Source organism: Armigeres subalbatus, chromosome 3 (assembly GCF_024139115.2).
Source record: "Armigeres subalbatus isolate Guangzhou_Male chromosome 3, GZ_Asu_2, whole genome shotgun sequence".
In the NCBI taxonomy this organism is placed as follows: Eukaryota; Metazoa; Arthropoda; class Insecta; order Diptera; family Culicidae; genus Armigeres; species Armigeres subalbatus.
Genome location: NC_085141.1, coordinates 99990050 through 100010099, shown reverse-complemented (window position 1 = coordinate 100010099; position 20050 = coordinate 99990050). Strand labels below are relative to the sequence as shown.

Below are 20050 nucleotides of genomic sequence, written 5' to 3'. Positions count from 1 at the left end.
TATATGCAATGTAAAGAAACGTTTCAAAAGTTATCAATGTATGAATCTTATGTACGAAAACGTTTCAAAAACAATTGCAAGTATTGTTACATTAGAGAAATATGTTGATGTATTGTATCCTCAGTGTTGATACAATCTGTGCAACCATCAAGAAACATTGTATCCTATTGTATATCGTACATTGTATGATAATTCAATTGTTTACACTATTGAACCAATAGTATATTTTTATCCGGGAAGTACCGACAAACCGACGGGCTTCTCTGATTCCAAAATTGGCAAAAAATAATACAATCGTTTTACTCCGAGTGTAGTAACTCGTTCTGTCATTACTGACATTAACGTTCATTTGACGAAAAAAGTCAAGAAGAAGAAAAAGCAAAATGCGCGCAATTCACTAGCTGTTCGACGTCAACATTATATGCACGTTCAGTGATGTAGATAAAAATAACCAAGTAATAAAAAATCTTTTTTTGGTGCTTAAATCGACATTGAAGACTTTACGATCATTACACACATTTCGAAAGTCGAATGTTTTTCATTTGGCGAACGAATCCTATCATAAAGTTCTCGATATTTATAATATCGAATATTGATTATTATGTGGGAGCTGATGAAATAAATTAAGAGTGCATGACCAAGTTTGCCCGCACACTTGTAAGAGCTGTTGTGTATAAACCATCGCACAGATGGAGCTAGGTAATGAAAGGAGAGTAATTGCCAAGAAATTTGAAGAACTGTATATGGGAAGGCACGTCGGTTTGTCGGTGTTGAAAGTACCCATTAAAGGTACGTGTTCATCGAAACGCGGCCATTTTTTCTTAATATTTTGTTTGTGTTTTATGCCGGTCATGAAAAAAAACTTGTTTTATTTACAAATTTAGTATGTTCGTGCCATAAATGTCCAAAAAGTCCCGAAGGTAACTGCTCCTTTTATGTTATTGTGGATTTACTTGACCAATGGATTCGAAGGTCGGTTCACTTGCCTATTTCAAACGTTCCCTTTTCCAGCAAGGTTTGCTAAACTAAATAAATGTTTGGTAGATAACCTTGTTTTTTGCTCCTTGTCTATCAAAACAGATGTCAAAACATCGGAAAAAGAAAGAGAAGTCCGAGGGAAACAGCAAAAAGCTCGCCGCAGACTTGTCAGTGTTGACAGATTTTACTATGAAGACGGGTGTGAAGGTGAAAACGGCGATTTCAACGACCGTTCAAGGAGCGACTATTTCGAACGGTCGGGTCCAATAGGGAAATCCATACGTACATTTTTTGACAATTCAGTACTATATAAATAGAATAAAAAATGGATAAATCTCGCGCTTAGTTTTATAGGGGCGTAACTGTGTGGATCGATTTCTCTTCGTCGATGTTTTCTTTTTATTATTGTACCGAATTGCGCTAGTTTGTCGATGATGTAATGGTTTGGTGTGATAAAGGATGATTGTATCTTGCACCAGAATCAATAATCACGGTTGTGGCATTTAAAACATTTCATTTATTTAGTTAACATCTAAACAGATAACACTGAATCAACAATTTGACGCCACAATGCACGGTTCGAGGCCGCATCTCTCCATCCTCGGATACGCCCCACGCTCGCCAAGTCGTTCTGCACCTGGTCTGCCCATCTCGCTCGCTGCGCTCCACGCCGTCTCGTACCTGCCGGATCGGAAGCGAACACCATCTTTGCAGGGTTGCTGTCCGGCATTCTTGCAACATGTCCTGCCCATCGTACCCTTCCGGCTTTAGCTACCTTCTGGATACTGGGTTCGCCGTAGAGTTGGGCGAGCTCATGGTTCATTCTTCGCCGCCACACACCGTCTTCTTGCACACCGCCAAAGATGGTCCTAAGCACCAGTCTCTCGAATACTCCGAGTGCTTGCAAGTCCTCCTCGAGCATTGTCCATGTTTCATGTCCGTAGAGGACTACCGGTCTTATTAACGTCTTGTACATGACACATTTGGTGCGGTGGCGAATCTTTTTCGACCGCAGTTTCTTCTGGAGCCCGTAGTAGGCCCGACTTCCACAGATGATGCGCCTTCGTATTTCACGGCATTTAAAACAATTGAGTTAGTAACACATTATAAAATCGATTAAGAGAAATCGATCAATACAGTTACGCCCCTATGAAACTAAGCGCGAGAAATGAAACCCCTTTAATGGGTAAATACTTTCAAGCTTCCGTGCACACACATGTGTGTATTCCTGTCAACGTCAAGTCAAAAGTTTGTTTTCATTCCAGGGAGCGTCGAAACGAAACTCAAGTCCCATCGTTCAAAGAAATAATTCAATAAAAATCGAGCAAAATACCGAAAATTTATTGTTTGGCATTAAAAGTTCTAGTGTCCTTGCTTGAGCTTAGTCCTCATAATGTTGGACGTAAAGAAATTCAGCGAAATTGACCTGTATGGTCTCCTGGGCATCGAAATTGGAGCAACCGAAGCGGAGGTAAATCAAAAAAGCTTTGCAATTCGTTTATAAATGTTAAAATGTATTGTGTTTTTTTTTCAGGTTCGTAAAGCCTATCGCAAAAAGGCACTACAATGCCATCCGGACAAGAATCCCGACAATCCGAAGGCGGCGGAGTTGTTCCAGGAGCTGTCCAAAGCGCTAGAGATCTTAATTGATTCGTCGGCACGGTCCGCCTACGACAAGTTGTTGAATGCGAAAAAAGCCGCCCAGTTGAGGACCCAGCAGTTGGACAGCAAAAGACAGAAACTGAAAGAAGATTTGGAGGAGCGCGAAAGGAAAGCGAGAGAAACGGCGAAAGGCGTGTTTAAGGTGCAGAAAACTCCGGAGGAGTTGTTCCAGGAAGAATTCGAAAGGCTGCGAAAGGAGGGATCAAAATTGCTTGAAGAGGAACAAGAATTTATGAGGCAACAGCTGAGGGAGGAAAAGACACTGCAAGACAAGTCGCATTCAAGTTGGGATCCTTCAAAACACAGAATCAAGATCAAATGGAAAGCAGGAAAGGAAGATCCAGATAACGGTGGCTATACGCAGGAAATTCTGACCAAGTTTCTGTCGAAGTATGGCGATATTAATGTGCTGGTGATGAGTCCGAAGAAGAATGGAAGCGCGTTGGTTGAGTTCAAGACGCAGAATGCAGCGGAGATGGCAGTAAACTACGAGCAGGGGCGGTTGGACAATCCTTGCAGCTTGGAGTGGATTGGGGATGCACCCAAGAATAAGAACTCCCGGACAGGTGGATCGAGTACGATAACGGAGCGGGATTTCGAAAGTTTGGTTCTGAGGCAGTTGCGGCAGGCGGAAGAACGGAAGCGGCTCATAGAGCAAATGATGCGAGAGGATGCCGAGGAAGAGACAGGGCAGTGATATCTTCGAGGAGTTCTCGTAGGTAAGCGTGAATGTTTTATGTTTGGGGTAAGCTATTTTCGCGTGTTTCGTTGATAAATTTTACATAATAATAATTTATCCAAATGCCTCAGTTATGCGTTTTGTAGATATATTAGAACATTTTAAGTTAACTTGAATCGTGAATCGATGGCGATCGGATTTACTACTTATTTACTGCCCATGATCGCATATTTGTAACATTTGCATTTTGGTTGATTTTGTAAATCGTTTGTTAATCCTCCCCACAAACTCAATCATTTCCAGCTTACCACAGATAAGCAATATAGTAAAGCATATTTTACTGTTGTGGGATTAGATTTAATAAATTAATCTTTCTGAACGATTCGCAGGATTTTTACAAAATGAACAAAAATGCGAGTGTTACAAATATGCGATCATGGGCAGTTTATCTGTTCGTTAAAATTATACAACATGGATTAAATAAGGGAAAAACGATCCAACTCACCTCTAGAACGGACAAAAGAACATCCCTGGCGGATTTCACATCCTGGATCCTATCCTAATTTTGGTGGCCTCTTCTACCAATTGCGTCAGTTCGTCTAGTTTTTCGATTTCTCCCCGGGCCAGGCCTATGCTTTCAATTTCCTGCACATAGTGGATGACATCCACTTGCAGTTGGAGCCGGATTTTGTCGTCGTCCGACATGGTAGTGCGATCCGTGCCCGTCGTCGTTGTTATTGGACCAGAGTTTGCATTACGATCTCGCAGGTTCTTCAACCGTCGAAGCGATTCCTCCGTTTTCTGCACTGATGTGAGTACCTCATCGACCGCTTGGTAGTAGCTGAAAAATTTTTTTTTTTGTTATAAAATCAGCGTTCAAAGCAAATATTCACACACACGAATAACAATATTGTGAAATGAAGTCTTTTGAAATGAGCGGAAACTGTGAGCTGTTTGCCGAATTCTGTGGCAATAACACCGTGGTGATCACCCCATCAAAGATTTGAAAAATCGTCTTCCACCAATAGATTTGATTTTTCAAAGTAATTTTATTTGATAATTATCTAATACATGCATTTATCTCTAACTAGGTGGTTTTTTATCAACACATTTTTATTTATTAATACATATTAATAATACATTCCAATTCCCTCTGACGGTTAGAATTTTTTCGCTCGCTCGGTTGTTTCTTTGTCGTGATGAGAGTTCGCCGCGGAAACACGTTTCGCTTCGATTATGCGAACGTGCCGAAGAAGCCGTTTTTCGAAGAGCTTCACGGCTTTGTTGGGTCAACTCTGGGCCTGAAACGCGAACAAGTTGTTCGCCTTCAACCAAGTGAAGCGCTTGGGTGCGCATTTGTAAAGGTCGTCGACCTTGAGCTAGCGCAGAAAATCGTAGCTGAACACGACAATAAGCCAAGACGGAAATAGGCTAAATTTACAAATTGCGGATCACGCTCGAAGACGAAGCTGTGGAGGTGAAGCTGACAGATTTGTCCGAGGATATCACGAACGAGCAAATTTCCGAGTTTCTGAGTGCGTACGGTGAGGTCCTCTCGATTACCGAGCAGGTATGTGTAACGACCCGCCGAGTGACCAGCCGAATAGTCGCGTCCTTCGTGCAGCCGCTTGCTTGAGCACGTCTGCCTTGCGTGATGTCTATAACTAAAACTAAACCAATGATTTCAAAGCAGCGTACGATTCAGTGAAGAGAAATGAGCTGTGGCAGATAATGTCCGAAAATGGTTTTCCGGCGAAACTGATTAGACTGATACGTGCAACGCTGGATGGCTCGAAATCAAGTATTCGGATTGCAGACGAAGTGTCAACCTCGTTTGTGACCTTACACGGTGACGCCCTTTAGAATTTATTGTTCAACATTGCACTCGAAGGCGCTATTAGGAGATCTGGCGTACAGAGGAACGGCACTATCATCACACGGTCGCATATTGTAACGAGCCTTCGGGTCGTTACAATTATTGTAAATATTTTATTGGTTATTATTGTTCATAGTTTCTTGTTAAATGTTTTTGTTTGTTTTTACCGTTAAAATTAATTAAATATATTAAAGTTGAACATATTCCGAGAATTAAAAACCTAATTCACCGAGTAGTGATACTGCCTTTCTCGCGCATTTAGCCAAGACACCAACCAAGAACCAAGAATATAGTTCGATGTACCATTTTCTTTATAACTTTCAAACGTAACGGTCGATCGTTTTAAAATTCAATAGTGATCAACTAGCCTTTGCCCCCCTATCCCCTGAATGAAACTTGTTGCGAGGAAATCGGTTAAGGATTACTATATGAAAAGTTGTCTAATGTTTTCTTAGCTTTTGTGCACACACATACACACGGACAGACAGACATTGGTTCAGCTCGTCGAGCTGAGTCGAATGGTATATAACACTATAGGTCTCCGAAGCTTCTGTAAAAAGTTCGTTTTCGGAGTGAAATGATAGCCTTTCGGTACAACTTTGTTGTACGAGAAAGGCAAAAAGATAAACCAACCTAATGAGAAAAACGGAGATTCACCGCGGTATAGTTCATTGTGTTCATTTTCTGCATTTCCCCTCAATAAAATGGTTAATGAGATCTAAGCCTGGTGGTGAGATACCGTGGAATTAAATTGCGTAAGCCACCCAAGATCGCTTGATCCCGCAAAATTTGCATATGAGTTCCTCTCACATGGACAGAAAGGTGGCTAACTTAGGCTGTTCGTGTGAAGAGACGCGAACATGCGCGAAAATGATTGTCATGAGCATGAGAGAAACCGTCGGTATCGCGAATTTACCTTCGTGATTTTCGGTGACGAAATCGGTGGTTAATCTGAGGATTATTGAAGCGATCAGATTCACTTCGAACTGATCCGTGGAAGAGGCAGGAGTGGCCCAAGTGTTCTCGCGCCGTGGTAGTTTCTATTGACATCCGTAGAACTTTGCAGTCAAGAAAAGACCAAACTTCTGTTACTTGGAACAGCTCTTTATTATAAACGGTTAGGATTAACGGTTTGAATTGCAATGAAAAAAATAGTCCGTAGTTAAGTTGGTATAAACAACTGGTAGTCACCCTTAGTGACCAACGATTGCTTGATCCGCAACACCCCCCCCCAACCCCCCCCCCCCCCTGACTCCAATTTTATTGCGAAGAAACTGGAATCGCCCAACGTCTAATGACTTGGTGAATAGGTCTGCTTGCTGCTCGGTAGTAGAAATTGATTCTAGTTCTCCCTAACTTGACTACCTTGGAGGCGTCCGCTGCAGATAGCCGAACCAATGCTACCTGCGTCCCTGCCGGACCTTTCCGTAGCCGAACGGCTGCGGTGGGCGTCTCTACTTCACACTGTCGCCGCAGTGCCATGACGAGCTCTTAGACTTCGGTGATCTCGTCCAGGTCTTTAACCCTTAGATTCACCTCCGTAGTGAGTGCTTTCACCTTGACCGTCTCGCCTAAGACTTCCGCCGCCAACTTCTTGTAGGCGGCGCCCTTTTGCGAGACGCCCCGTTTCAGCTCGAGGATCATCTCGCCCATCCGGGTACGTCTTATTCGAAGTACGTCGGCGCCGAGTTCACCGAGCTTGACGTCACTCCTCATCGCCTTCAAGACGTCCGAGTACTTAGCCTCGTCCGTTTTGATGACTAGGGCATCGCCCCTGGAGCGATTGGCGCCTACCCTAGACTTCTTGCTACCCTCATTCGCCTGGGCCTTCTTTTCGGCCCTTGACGTCTTCGGTTTCCTCTTGTTCTTGACCAGGGTCCAGGAGGCGTCATCCCCATCTATTTCCCTGGTCTAGGGCGGCTGAGAGTTCTCAGCCTGCCGTAACCCCTTACCACCGTCTTTTCTGGGTGGACGGACCTTTCCAGGTCCTTCCTTCCTCGGTTTTGGAGGTACCTGGTCGGGGTTCAGCCATGGGCCGTCAATAACCTCTACCGGCGTTTTTTTTAGCCGAGAGGAAGGTTAAGTGACCCACGCTGGCACTGCGCACTGAGCTGCCGACTATTGCCTCTGGCCTCCTAGGCGGAGACCTGAACAACCCACCTCTTGCGAAGGGGTTGTCGCCTACACTACTGCCACTAGTTCAAGAATTGCCTTGGCTTTCCATTTTGGTCCCACGAGTTGCTCGGGAAAAGAGGTCCACCACGCCAGAGCCCAGCATGACGCGGTAAGGGACAATTACTGTGGGGGGTGCCCAGGTACCCCACAGGCTCCGTTAAAGGCCTAGCTTATTATTTCACCCCCCCTGGCCATGCATCCCCTCGGCACGGATCGCTTGACGCCTTGGGATTAGGGGTTAGGGACGATGGTCCCGGTCTAACTCGCAGTGGCCATGGGAAATGTCTGTCTGTCCGTGTGTATGTGTGTGCCAGAGATGCATCTGAACACGAGAACGCGTGTTCGTGTTCAAAACGTTCTGAACACTGCACACTGTTCAAGAGCACTGACCTAACTTAGCAACTTGTATTCTAGGAAAACAAATTTAGGCGACGGCATGCTACGCTAGTAACGGAACACGTGGGCATTTAACGGACAGAAATCAAGCATGCTCGTATATTTTTGCATAGTTCCAAATCTAAGGAATCTTAGTTACCATGATCGTTTTGCTTGCGTACCAACCCAGTGCACACTGAACAGTGTTCAGAGTTCAAAACTAAGAACACCAAGGCACGCTCTTGGCTCATGTTCTGTTCAGGATGCATCTCTGGTGTGTGCACAAAAGCTAAGAAAAGCATTAGACAACTTTTCATATAGTAATCCTCAACCGATTTTCTCGCAACAAGCTTCATTCGACAGGGGGAAAAGTCTTGTTGATCATTATTGAATTTTATATCGATCGACCGTTGTGTTTGAAGGTTATAAAAAAAATGGTGCATCGAACCATATTACGGCATATAAGGTTGGTGTCTTGGCTAAATACGAGAAAGGTAGTATCACCACTCGGTGAATAAAGTTGGTTTTAATAACTATTTTAGCTTTATAGTTTTTTTTCGCATCGAACTTATCACCCTCCTACTTAGTACTTTCCAATAGTATGCGCTTTCGATGACTACGAAACACAATATTGTACCGTAACAAAGCATTGTACATTGCAGACTGAATCGAAACATCTCAAAATGACAAGCAATGGCAAATATGTACGTTAGGGTGGTTCAAAAAATCGATTTTGCTCCACAGTGCTCATCTGATTCTTTACCATGTTCTGATTGTCCTCTGAGAATTTGAGCTCATTTGGATTAAAACTGATTTAGCACAAGCCGTTTCAAGTTTGCATGCAAATTAGTATGGGGAAATTTATTTTTTCATTATACTGTTAATGACGTTTCCCCATTAAGCGCAGGTTAAAAGAAAACCTACATAGCTAAAAGGGATACTCAACAGCTTTCACCCAACGAAAACCGCATGTGGATTAATTGTCCCAATAATTAGTAATCGATTTTAAGACAGGTTGCGAATCTTTAGTCATGATCGTTAAACTTCTTTGAGGGCATCACTGAAATGTGCAGTGCAACATAGTAGCCTGAATTTATGTGTGCTATCTTTCGCGCCACGAGCAGCAATGTTGCCTGTTGATGAGTTATGCAATTAGCTCCAGAAAACCGCGGTATAGATTAAATTCGATTACTAATTATTGGAACGATTAATTGAGAAGCGGTTTTCACTTTCACTTTTCACTTTCCGAAGTCGAACGGGACAGTGAACCAACAAACGAGCAGCAGAAGGGCGATAAGAACTAACACGACACTCCAGGTGATGCGGGACATTCGGGGAAACCTAGCGCTGAACGCAGTACGAACGATCACCTACAAAAGGTTGAAAACATGCTGGTCGACCTATCGCGAGCAATGAACTCTTTCCAAACTATAGCATCCACCAGAGACACTGACCATTCATGGGATGCATCGCTTGCCGTAACTCCCATGCCCTCCACAGTACCTTCCAACATCCGTTGGGACAATATAAAGTCATTTCCTAGCGGAATCCCCGCTAACAAAATGTGGGAGAAGTGGAACCGCTATATCGAAAATTTCGAGATAGCAACCACCCTCAACCACGAGACTGATCCAATACGAAGATGTCAACTTCTATTCCTATCCGTAGGAGAAGAGCTACAGGGCATCATAGGGGCAGCCAAACTAAGACCTAGTTTGACGGATGCGAGCTGCTACCATACTTTCGTAAATAACGTCAAATCTTATCTTCAATCAATGACCAACTCAGCGGCCCAGCACGAGGCGTTCTCGAATATGAGACAGGAGAAAAACGAAACCGCAATATCATATCACGCACGGCTGATGCGAAAGGTTCGATTGTCTGAATATAGCCCAACCGATCAGGACCGATTTGTGCGATCCATATTTCTCAAAGGTTTACGCAATAAGGAGCTGGCGAAGGCAGCTAGGACGTTCGTCTACGATACAAAATTTGTAGTACTGGCCGCAACACGCGACGAAGTATTCGAAGCCGAAAGAGCGGTTCCGGACCATCCGGAAGTGTATGCCATCACTCGTTCAAGCCCAAACCGTAGTGGACAGTACGACAGAAAACGTTCAAGGTATGCTTATGAAGAAAGATCAGCATCAAGTCGACAACGTTCAAGACAAGGTTACGAAGAAAGAAGATCAGCAGCGAGCCGACAGCACGAATATCAGCAAGCGCACCGACAGGAACACCAGGAAGTATATCAGCGACGAGAGCTACAGGACCGAGGACGTCGCACTCGATGCCCGAGGTGTAATCGTTATCCTCATGAAAACTACCCGTGCCCAGCTCTGCAGAAACGATGTAATAAATGTGAAGTCCGTGGGAACTATGCAGCGGCATGTCGTAAATACCAGGTACAACAGGCCCTAGCGAAACGTGAAAACTCTCCAAAGGATCATCCCAGGCAGAACGAACAGGTCTAAAATACGCTGAGAATTACTATTTTGAAATATATATACTTTCGTTGAATTGAAACATTAGCTCTTTTATTATATATCCTTCATTATAGTTCGTCAACGCCCTGTCTCTTGAAGACAACCCCGTGAAACAAGCACTAGTTCTTGAAGCCACCATTTGCTGGCGTGGCGCTAGTGCTGCTTATAAAGTTTAAAGCTCCGTTCATATTGTACCGATTACATTTCGCGCGGGTATTCAATATCACAAAATGATTTTCGATCGTTCTGTTTTCGTCATTTATTTAGCATTTTACGTACGGTAATGGCTGCCAAAATTTAACTCTTGTTCTGGTACGGTGCAATCTATTTGACGTTTGGATTGTGTCGTTTGACATCGCAGCGACCACCATCATCATGAATGCAGCATTATGATGTTGGAAACTTATCAAGCGACACAAGCCACAATTCAAGACAAAATTTTCAAAACGACTTATCTGCTTTTGTAAACAAAGATTCAAACGACGATTTGACGAATCTGATAGCTCTCCCACGCAAACCAACACCATCAATAGGTAGATAAAGGATTCCGCTACCTGTTGATGGTGTTGGTTTGCGTGTGGGAGCTATCAGATTCGTCGAATCGTCGTTTGAATCTTTGTTTACAAAAGCAGATAAGTCGTTTTGAAAATTTTGTCTTGAATTAATCTATTTGATCTTGACAATAGAGGTAATAAACTATAGAGGACGATTGTCGCTGCTGTTCCCTTTGTTATCGTCCCCAAACATGTTGGGTACCTATCTGTCAAAACGTACTGATTTTTCCTCAATTGACATTTAGTGCCCTATCGTCGCCAGCAAAAGATGTTTTGCCAGTGACGACAGCGACAATCTTCCTCTATAGTTTATTACCTCTATTATCTTGACGCATAAACTCTCTGGTTACAAACTTGAGCTTACTATAATGTGGGTAGAGAAGAGCGTCGAAACTAAGATAAATTATTCACCTTAGTGATCTTACGAGTCATCGACAGTTATTTTTTGGAAAACTGTTGGAACTGCGTCTATTTCTAAGGAAAATCTTTTCTCTGCATTTGATCTGATACAACTGGAAGTGGATATCGCATTGTGGATATAATTTTGCTTCAAACTGGACCATTTGTGTGTTGACAGAATAATAGTTTTTGAAGCATAATGGACTTAGCGTAAAAGTCAGGAGATTAAAAAGATTAACTATCGAGCTGCCAATTACCATGCACCGGAGATAAGTTATTTTTAGCTGAAGAGAAACCTAACCATATTGCCCGTGTTGCAAATGTGTAACATTTGTATTTTTGTCGATTATGAGTTAATCTTAAGAATCGTCTCCAAATTGTCAGTTCTTTGAGCTGACTAGATGAAATCTGAAAGTTTGTTTTAGAAACCCCGAAAACTGCTAAGATGTTTTGTAACATTGAGTTAAATGGCCGAATATCAGAAACACTGGAAAATTCTGTCACCACTACGCCGTGAACAGGAAGTTTCGTAATTAAATTGCATGTCGCTACCAAAGACCACAGAAAAAAATTTCGTGCAATTTTTGGCGATTTTTAGAAAGTTAATTTGATTTCCATACTTATGCATATCATAAACTTCAACGTCCCATTTTTCACATGCCTACAAAGAAATGGGTATGGGTATCAGGCAGACTTGACAAATATTTGTTAATGTGACTAAGCCTGTGCGGATAACTTTTGCGCCAGGTGTATCTCTAATGAAGGAATCAGTTCTAGAGATAATTGCTATAAATTTTTAAAACATATTTTAAATTATTCGCTTTTTCTTTCAACAACAGCCTAAAATATAAAAACACTGCTTATTTTTTTTATTCGAATTAAATCTGCCCTGGAGCGATATTGTCGCATGCGTCACTGTGTTCCGTGCTTAAAGCCACAACTTGACAGCTAGCACCAAGTTTTCGGCTTCAATCGCATTGTATGCAGATGACAGCCGTTTCAGGGGGCTGCTTGAAGACGTACTAGCCACTTGCTCTCTGGGAACTTCAACGAACATTAACTTCCTAATAGATTCTGGAGCAGACGTTAATGTGATCGGTGGCGAAGATTGGATCCGCCTAGAAAGAAACCTGATATCAGGATTAGTCAAACTGAAATTTATCAAAAACGTAGATACAAAGAGCCGGGGGCAGCAGGGACTATGTCCAAGGGCTTGACGATCCCTCCCCAGGCCATCTGCGAGTTGTGTCCTGGTGTTAGGTGGGACGCTAAACAGCCCTGACACGACGGTCCTCCAGCGAGACAGGAGGTTTGCGCAGGCCTAATAAGCCGCCTGGAAAACCAATAATTACGAACAATATAAGAGATAATGCGACTCGATATAATCGGCAAAGACCTAGGCGACGAATAAAGGATCACGATTGGAAGCTTGGAACATGGAACTGCAAGTCGCTAGGTTTCGCAGGTTGCGACAGGATGATCTGCGATGAATTACATCCCCGCAACTTCGACGTCGTGGCGATGCAAGATATTTGCTGGGCAGGACAGAAGGTGTGGAAAAGCGGGCATCGGGCGGCTAGCTTCTACCAAAGCTGTGGCACCACCAACGAGCTGGGAACCAGCTTCATAGTGCTGGGAAAGATGCGCCAACGCGTGATTGGCAGCCAATCAACGCAAGGATGTGCAAGCTGAGGATTAAAGGCCGTTTCTTCAACTATAGCATCATCAACGTGCACTGCCCACACGAAGGGAGACCCGACGACGAGAAAGAAGCGTTCTACGCACAGCTGGAGCAGACATACGATGGATGCCCACTGCGAGACGTCAAAATCGTCATCGGTGACATGAACGCGCAGGTAGGAAGAGAGGAAATGTATAGACCGGTCATCGGACCGGATAGTCTGCACACCGTATTGAATGACAACGGCCAACGATGCATAAACTTTGCAGCTTCCCGCGGAATGGTAGTCCGAAGCACCTTCTTTCCCCGCAAAAATATCCACAAGGCCACATGGAGATCACCTAACCAAGAAACGGAAAACCAAATCGACCACGTTCTTATCGACGGTAAATTCTTCTCCGACATCACGAACGTCCGCACTTACCGCAGTGCGAATATTGAATCCGACCACTACCTCGTTGCAGTATGCCTGCGCTCAAAACTCTCGACGGTGTACAACACGCGTCGAAGTCGAATGCCGCGGCTACAAGACGGTAGACTAGCTCAAGACTACGCGCAGCAGCTGGAAGTGGCACTCCCAACGGAAAAGCAACTAGGCGCAGCGTCTCTTGAAGATGGCTGGAGAGATATTCGATCCGCCATTGGTAGCACCGCAAACGCTGCACTTGGCACGGTGCCTCCGGATCAGAGAAACGACTGGTATGACGGCGAATGTGAGCAGTTAGTAAAAGAGAAGAATGCAGCATGGGCGAGATTACTGCAACACCGAACGAGGGCGAAAGAGGCACGATATAAACAGGCACGGAACAGACAAAACTCGATTTTCCGGAGGAAAAAACGTCAGCAGGAAGATCGAGACCGTGAAGAGACGGAGGAACTGTACCGCACTAATAACACACGAAAGTTCTATGAGAAGTTGAACCGTTCACGTAAGGGACACGTGCCACAGCCTGATATGTGTAAGGACATAAACGGGAACCTTCTTACAAACGAGCGTGAGGTGATCCAAAGGTGGCGGCAGCACTACGAAGAGCACCTGAATGACGATGTGGCAGACGAAGATGGCGGTATGGTGATGGACCTGGGAGAACGCGCGCAGGACATAATTCTACCGGCTCCGGATCTCCAGGAAATCCAGAAGGAGATTGGCCGGCTGAAGAACAACAAAGGCCCTGGGGTTGACCAACTACCACGAGAGCTATTTAAACACGGTGATGAGGCATTGGCTAGAGCGCTGCACTGGGTCATTACCAAGATTTGGGAGGCGGAAGTTTTGCCGCAGGAGTGGATGGAAGGTGTCGTGTGTCCCATCTACAAAAGGGCGATAAGCTGGATTGTAGCAACTATCGCGCAATCACATTGCTGAACGCCGCCTACAAGGTACTCTCCCAAATTTTATGCCGTCGACTAGCACCAATTGCAAGGGATTTCGTGGGGCAGTACCAGGCGGGTTTTATGGGCGAACGCTCCACCACGGACCAGGTGTTCACCATTCGCCAAGTACTGCAGAAGTGCCACGAATACAACGTGCCCACACATCATCTATTCATCGACTTCAAAGCCGCATATGATACAATTGATCGGGACCAGCTATGGCAGCTAATGCACGAAAACGGATTTCCGGATAAACTGACACGGTTGATCAAAGCGACGATGGATCGGGTGATGTGCGTAGTTCGAGTTTCAGGGGCATTCTCGAGCCCCTTCGAAACCCGCAGAGGGTTACGGCAAGGTGATGGTCTTTCGTGTCTGCTATTCAACATCGCTTTGGAAGGGGTAATACGAAGAGCAGAGATTAACACGAGTGGTACAATTTTCAATAAGTCCGTCCAGCTATTTGGCTTCGCCGACGACATAGATATTATGGCACGTAACTTTGAGAAGATGGAGGAAGCCTACATCAGACTGAAGAGGGAAGCCAAGCGAATCGGACTAGTCATCAACACGTCGAAGACGAAGTACATGATAGGAAGAGGTTCAAGAGAAGACAATGTGAGCCATTCACCGCGAGTTTGCATCGGTGGTGACGAAATCGAGGTGGTAGAAGAATTTGTGTACCTGGGCTCACTGGTGACTGCCGAAAATGATACCAGCAGAGAAATTCGGAGACGTATAGTGGCTGGAAATCGTACATACTTTGGACTCCGCAAGACGCTCCGATCGAATAGAGTTCGCCGCCGTACCAAACTGACAATCTACAAAACGCTCATTAGACCGGTAGTCCTCTACGGACACGAGACCTGGACGATGCTCGTGGTGGACCAACGCGCACTCGGAGTTTTCGAAAGGAAAGTGCTGCGTACTATCTATGGTGGGTGCAGATGGCGGACGGTACGTGGAGGAGGCGAATGAACCACGAGTTGCATCAGCTGTTGGGAGAACCATCCAGCGTTCACACCGCGAAAATCGGACGACTGCGATGGGCCGGGCACGTAGCCAGAATGTCGGACAATAAACCGGTGAAAATGGTTCTCGACAACGATCCGACGGGCCCAAGAAGGCGAGGTGCGCAGCGGGCAAGGTGGATCGATCAGGTGGAAGATGACTTGCGGACCCTCCGTAGACTGCGTGGCCGGCGACGTGTAGCCATGGACCGAGCCGAATGGAGAAGACTCTTATATACCGCACAGGCCACTTCGGCCTTAGTCTGAATAAATAATAATAATGAGATACAAAGAGCCTACATGGATATGGTTCAGAGCCCTAAATGATAATCGAACGCGTATTCGAAACACACATCAGCGTAACGGGTTCCGAATTGCCAGGCATAACTGAATCGTTCTACGTTATCCCAAAAGGGCGAAGATCACTTCTCGGCCGGTCTACGGCTAACGATATGGGCCTATTGCTAGTGGGAAGGACCATTGTTAATCTAGAAACCGCCTCAAAGCCGAATGAATTTTCCAAAATGCCCGGCGAAAAGGTGAACTTCAGCACAAAACTTCAGCGTAGACAGAAAAGTATCGCCTGTAAAAAACGCCTACTATAATGTGCCAGGTGCATTTCGTGAGGCAGCTAGGCGAAGACTGGAAGAGATGGCGGATCGTGGAATAATCGAAAAAGTTTCGTGGGCTCAAAGTTGGATAAACGGAATGCCGGCAGTCGCGAATGGGAAAGATGATTTCCGCCTAGTAGTCAACATGAGGGCCCCCAATAAAGCAATTAATCGCGAATACTTTCGCCTTCCCCTTCTGGATGAGATGAAGGTAAAACTCCACAGGGTAAAGTATTTCGCAAAACTTAATCTAAGCAATGCTTTTTACCACCTGGAACTAAGTAATGAATCCCGGGACTTAACCACGTTCCTTACCGAAAGCGGTATGTATCGCTTCACCAGATTAATGTTTGGAGTGAATGGCGCGCCTGAAATTTTTCAGCTCGAAATGTGTCGCATTCTGGCGGACGAGAAGAAGATTATTGTATACGATGTTATTATAGACGATGTCTCAATCTTCGCGGAAACTCTGGAAGAGCTGCAGGAAACAGTGAAGCGTGTCCTAGAAAATATTCAAGGCTAATAATTTGACTCTAAACACCAGCAAATGCGAATTTGATAGAACAAGCATCAAATTCCTAGGGCACCTAGTTGACCGGGATGGCTTTCACGTCGACAAAGAAAAAAATAAAAGTATCCAGAACTTCGATGGCCCATGACTGTCTCGGAACTACGAAGTTTCCTTGGGCTGGCTTCTTTCATCAGTCCACATGTGAAAAACTTCGCGGAAATCACTAGCCCACTATGGGCGATCGTCACTTAAAAAAAACTGGAGCTGGGGCCGTGAGCAAAGCAAGGCTTTTCGTATCCATAACGTTGAAGAGGTAAGACGTGCGCTATCATCTCGGCGGATTCGGGCTTTGGCTGATTTCCCTAATGGCGGCAGAACGCACAGAAAGTATGAACTGAAAATTCATACTTTTGATTAGGCCCAGCGACCCCCTTGTACATACATCATGAAAATGAAAATGAAATTTGCTCAAAAAAACATTCCAGTTTTTTTATAAACTACTCGGGGGTCGATTTTTTTTTAAATTAGTGGAAAATGATCAGTCGCCTGTGCCGAAGATATGTGCAAAATTTCATCCCAATTAAAAACGATCATGTGAAAATTTATTTCGTTATTTATGTGTCATTCTGGTTGGAATGCGTAATGAAGTTATTTGTTCCACATATGCTACTACCATTTGCATTGGTCATACCACGAAAGGACTCGAATATGAAAGAAAAAGAACAAACCAACGTTTGGCGGCAATCGAAGTGAGCGAAAAATGGTTATCACTCTACAAGCTGTTTTTCTCCCCGAAAAAAATATTGAGGGAGAGCTCTGTGCTCCAAAGATTGAGTGAGCATTATGAACCCTAATTATTTGTATATATTTTATTCATAATAATATTTAGCTTTACGGGAAATTTTTACCCTTAGGGGCCGTACACTAATTACGTAGGCAATTTTTATGGGTTTCTCAACCGCCCTCTCCCCATGTAAGATTTTTCCCAAACAAATAATTTTTATTTATATGGAGCGTAAGAAAATGGCAGACCCCCTCCCCCCATAAATGCTTACGTAATTAATGTACGACCCCTTATAGTCATTGATACATTAGATATCAGATAACGACTATCGGATTTCATTAAATAAACCTTAAACGCAGTGTTCCCTATGGAGCAGAGCAATGTTCGCATTTTCCGTTCATTCGTTAGGAAATGTTAGGTAGGAAATGTTCCGTTCACTTTATTTTTTGCATAAGCTCGTCGAAATTGGTAATAAAGTAAAGCAGCTTTTATCCATACCGTTTAACTACAAAAGTAATAAATACTATATAATTTGTAGTAAACTGTGGAACCACGTGGAACACTTCTTTCTATTCATATGGGCCATTGTATTCGGTAAATAAATGGCAATTGGTAAAATAGTCGAACTGATACTGACCTGACAATGATAAGTTAAATTGCGCCTAGCCTTTGTTTAAATTTTCATTTTCGTCCCACCATGTCTAACTAACAAAACTAACCATAAAATGTTTGCCCCACTGAATCGTAAATACTCACTTCATCGTCAAACTGGTGAACACGTTCGCGAGAAACTCCTTCAGCCGCTCGTCTCCGATCATCGAGTGGTATTGCTCACGGAATTCCCGGCTGGGCTGCACCATCAGTTCCATGTATTGGCAGCACCTGCTCGGCACGTCCCGATTGGTCTTCCTGTACAGGCGGGGAATGTCGCTGGCTTGTTTGATGTGCGGAACGCTCGCCTGGACCAACTCCTGGACGATCAACGTCTGCAGGCGGTTCAGTTTGGTGGTCAGGATTGATCGGTTGTCGAAAAATATTTCGTCCAGTTGCGACGACGTTAGAGCTAGACTTGCGGGAGATTTCTCCAGAACCAGGGTCACAATTTGGGGGATCTTCTTCGATAGGTTGTTTATGTCCGAAAAGAGCGTTGTCAGCATTTTGAGTTTGAACGATGGGGTCTGAGGATCAGATGAAATGGGAAAGTTGAAACCGATGGCTGTGTCAATCCAGCTAGTCGTTCGGGATAGCAATTGAAGGGTCAATTTGAAAAATCTATGGAACAATTGGGGCAGATAAATTCCATCCTGCCAGCAATTGGAAATGCAGGTCAAAGCGATGGAAAACTGTACAAGATTAAACTGACTTGCGCTGATCTGCTCTGTAGAAAATTTGGCTGCATCCAACTCACGACTGCAAGCCTTTTCTAGATTGGAACCAATTTCCTGGAAACGAATCTGGAAGTAGACCGGAAGGTTCCACCGAACTTGGAAACTTTTATACTGTGAATGTGCTTTGAAACCAGTTATTTCCGCCGGGTCTTCAATGATGAGCTCAATGCGTTCTAAGAACTCGAGAGTGCACTTATATTTTTGATAGAAGGCTTCTGGATTGCCCGGAGCAAATATTGAGGACATGTTCGTTTCCATCCGCCGCTCAACTTCCGTCCAAAAGCTGTTCACGATAAAATTGTATCCTTTCACCTTCCCGTTTTTCTTGGTCAGCGTTAGTAAACTCTTCATGTGAAGCGACACGAAGTCCAGAATTTGGTTGTAAATTCCGGTTAGCCCTTGCGGGGAGTTTTGCAAACTACTCTCTGATACAACTCGAGTCATGTAAGGCGAAACAATTTCTGTTTTAAATACTTCCTCTGCTGTTCGGCACTCATCCAAGGTGCAGTAAATTCTTAAACATCTTTCCAGCCCATCGTCATCATTCTGTTTTAGCGTTCTCAGAAAATATCTTTTCAACTGACCCAGCAAGCTATTCTTCATTTGCTCCGAGTGCTGCTGTTGCTCATTGTTTAAAAAATCTCTACAAAATTTGATATTGAATTGCAGTTGAATCGATTCCAACGCCGCCCGCTCTAGTAAAATCGGATTGACCTCGTCTCTTCCGTCTATCGGGTTCAACAAGCTTTCCAATTTAACCAATGCGTCTTGCACCTTCCCCAAACTCTGCAAGCTCTTCTTGTATCCTCGGAGTGCTTTCTTCTGCTCCAAACAATCCGATATTTCCCGCATCGTTCCCTCCAGTGCTTCCCTCACCGCCATTATTTCATCCCGCAGCTTCTCCAGCGGCGTTTCGATCCCGTTGATCTGCTGGTCCAACCCTATTAAATTCGCCGACAGATCCACGAAGTCCGCGTAGTCCTGATTGATCAATTCGATCATAGCCGATCGCAACACCTTCAAGTACACACCCAAATCATCACGGATAATCTCCAGGCTTCCCGCGTTACGGTTCTCGTGTAGGAATTCATCCACCGAGAACGTTTTCTAAAATATAGGAATATAATCAAACTTATCCACTATGCATGATTATTCATTGATTCACACCTTCATAAACTCGTTCTTATCGAAGCACAAATCGGCTGGGCCGGCCGGCAGACTGAAAAGGTCCCGTGCGCTAGCCATCCTCCCAATTACCAAACGATGTATTGCTCACTTACTTTCCGTACACTTCTGAATAAATTTTCCAATTATTTTGGCATTATTACGTGTAATTTCCTTCCTGATTTCAGAACGGCGATTTTTTTAGGAAATCGAATGCACTTTTCTGTTTTGACAACTTGACACATCACCGTCATCGGAATGCAGTTGCATCATCATCACTATCATCATCGTTTATAATGACACTTCTATTTTTGCAGGGGTAGGATAGTGCGTGGTTTAATCT

The 20050-nt window shown here is 44.2% G+C and overlaps 2 protein-coding genes across 2 annotated transcripts; one reads left to right on the top strand and one right to left on the bottom strand.

Annotated features, from left to right (window-relative positions):
- Positions 1–2221: 2221 nt before the first annotated feature.
- Positions 2222–3449, top strand: LOC134225210 (dnaJ homolog subfamily C member 17). Its single transcript, XM_062705085.1, has 2 exons — positions 2222–2449; positions 2513–3449. Exons 1-2 carry the CDS (start codon positions 2372–2374, stop codon positions 3335–3337), a joined length of 903 nt encoding a protein of 300 aa, XP_062561069.1. The 5' UTR covers positions 2222–2371; the 3' UTR covers positions 3338–3449.
- On the bottom strand, positions 3373–19946 carry LOC134225209 (conserved oligomeric Golgi complex subunit 2). The gene is made up of 3 exons (XM_062705084.1): positions 19711–19946; positions 17912–19650; positions 3373–4160 (listed from the first exon to the last, which is right to left on the bottom strand). The coding sequence occupies exons 1-3, from the start codon at positions 19786–19788 to the stop codon at positions 3860–3862; spliced, it is 2118 nt and encodes a 705-aa protein (XP_062561068.1). The 5' UTR covers positions 19789–19946; the 3' UTR covers positions 3373–3859.
- Positions 19947–20050: the final 104 nt, after the last annotated feature.

What these genes read in the sequence shown, in the direction of transcription:
- LOC134225209 (XM_062705084.1), bottom strand. Translation starts at nt 19,788, where the DNA reads ATGGCTAGCGCACGGGACCTTTTCAGTCTGCCGGCCGGCCCAGCCGAT. An exon ending in ATAAGAACGAGTTTATGAAG is followed by an intron (nt 19,651 to 19,710) that starts GTGTGAATCAAT and finishes CCTATATTTTAG; the next exon opens with AAAACGTTCTCGGTGGATGA. An exon ending in TTCACCAGTTTGACGATGAA is followed by an intron (nt 4,161 to 17,911) that starts GTGAGTATTTAC and finishes AAAATTTTTCAG; the next exon opens with CTACTACCAAGCGGTCGATG.
- LOC134225210 (XM_062705085.1), top strand. Translation starts at nt 2,372, where the DNA reads ATGTTGGACGTAAAGAAATTCAGCGAAATTGACCTGTATGGTCTCCTG. An exon ending in TTGGAGCAACCGAAGCGGAG is followed by an intron (nt 2,450 to 2,512) that starts GTAAATCAAAAA and finishes TTTTTTTTTCAG; the next exon opens with GTTCGTAAAGCCTATCGCAA.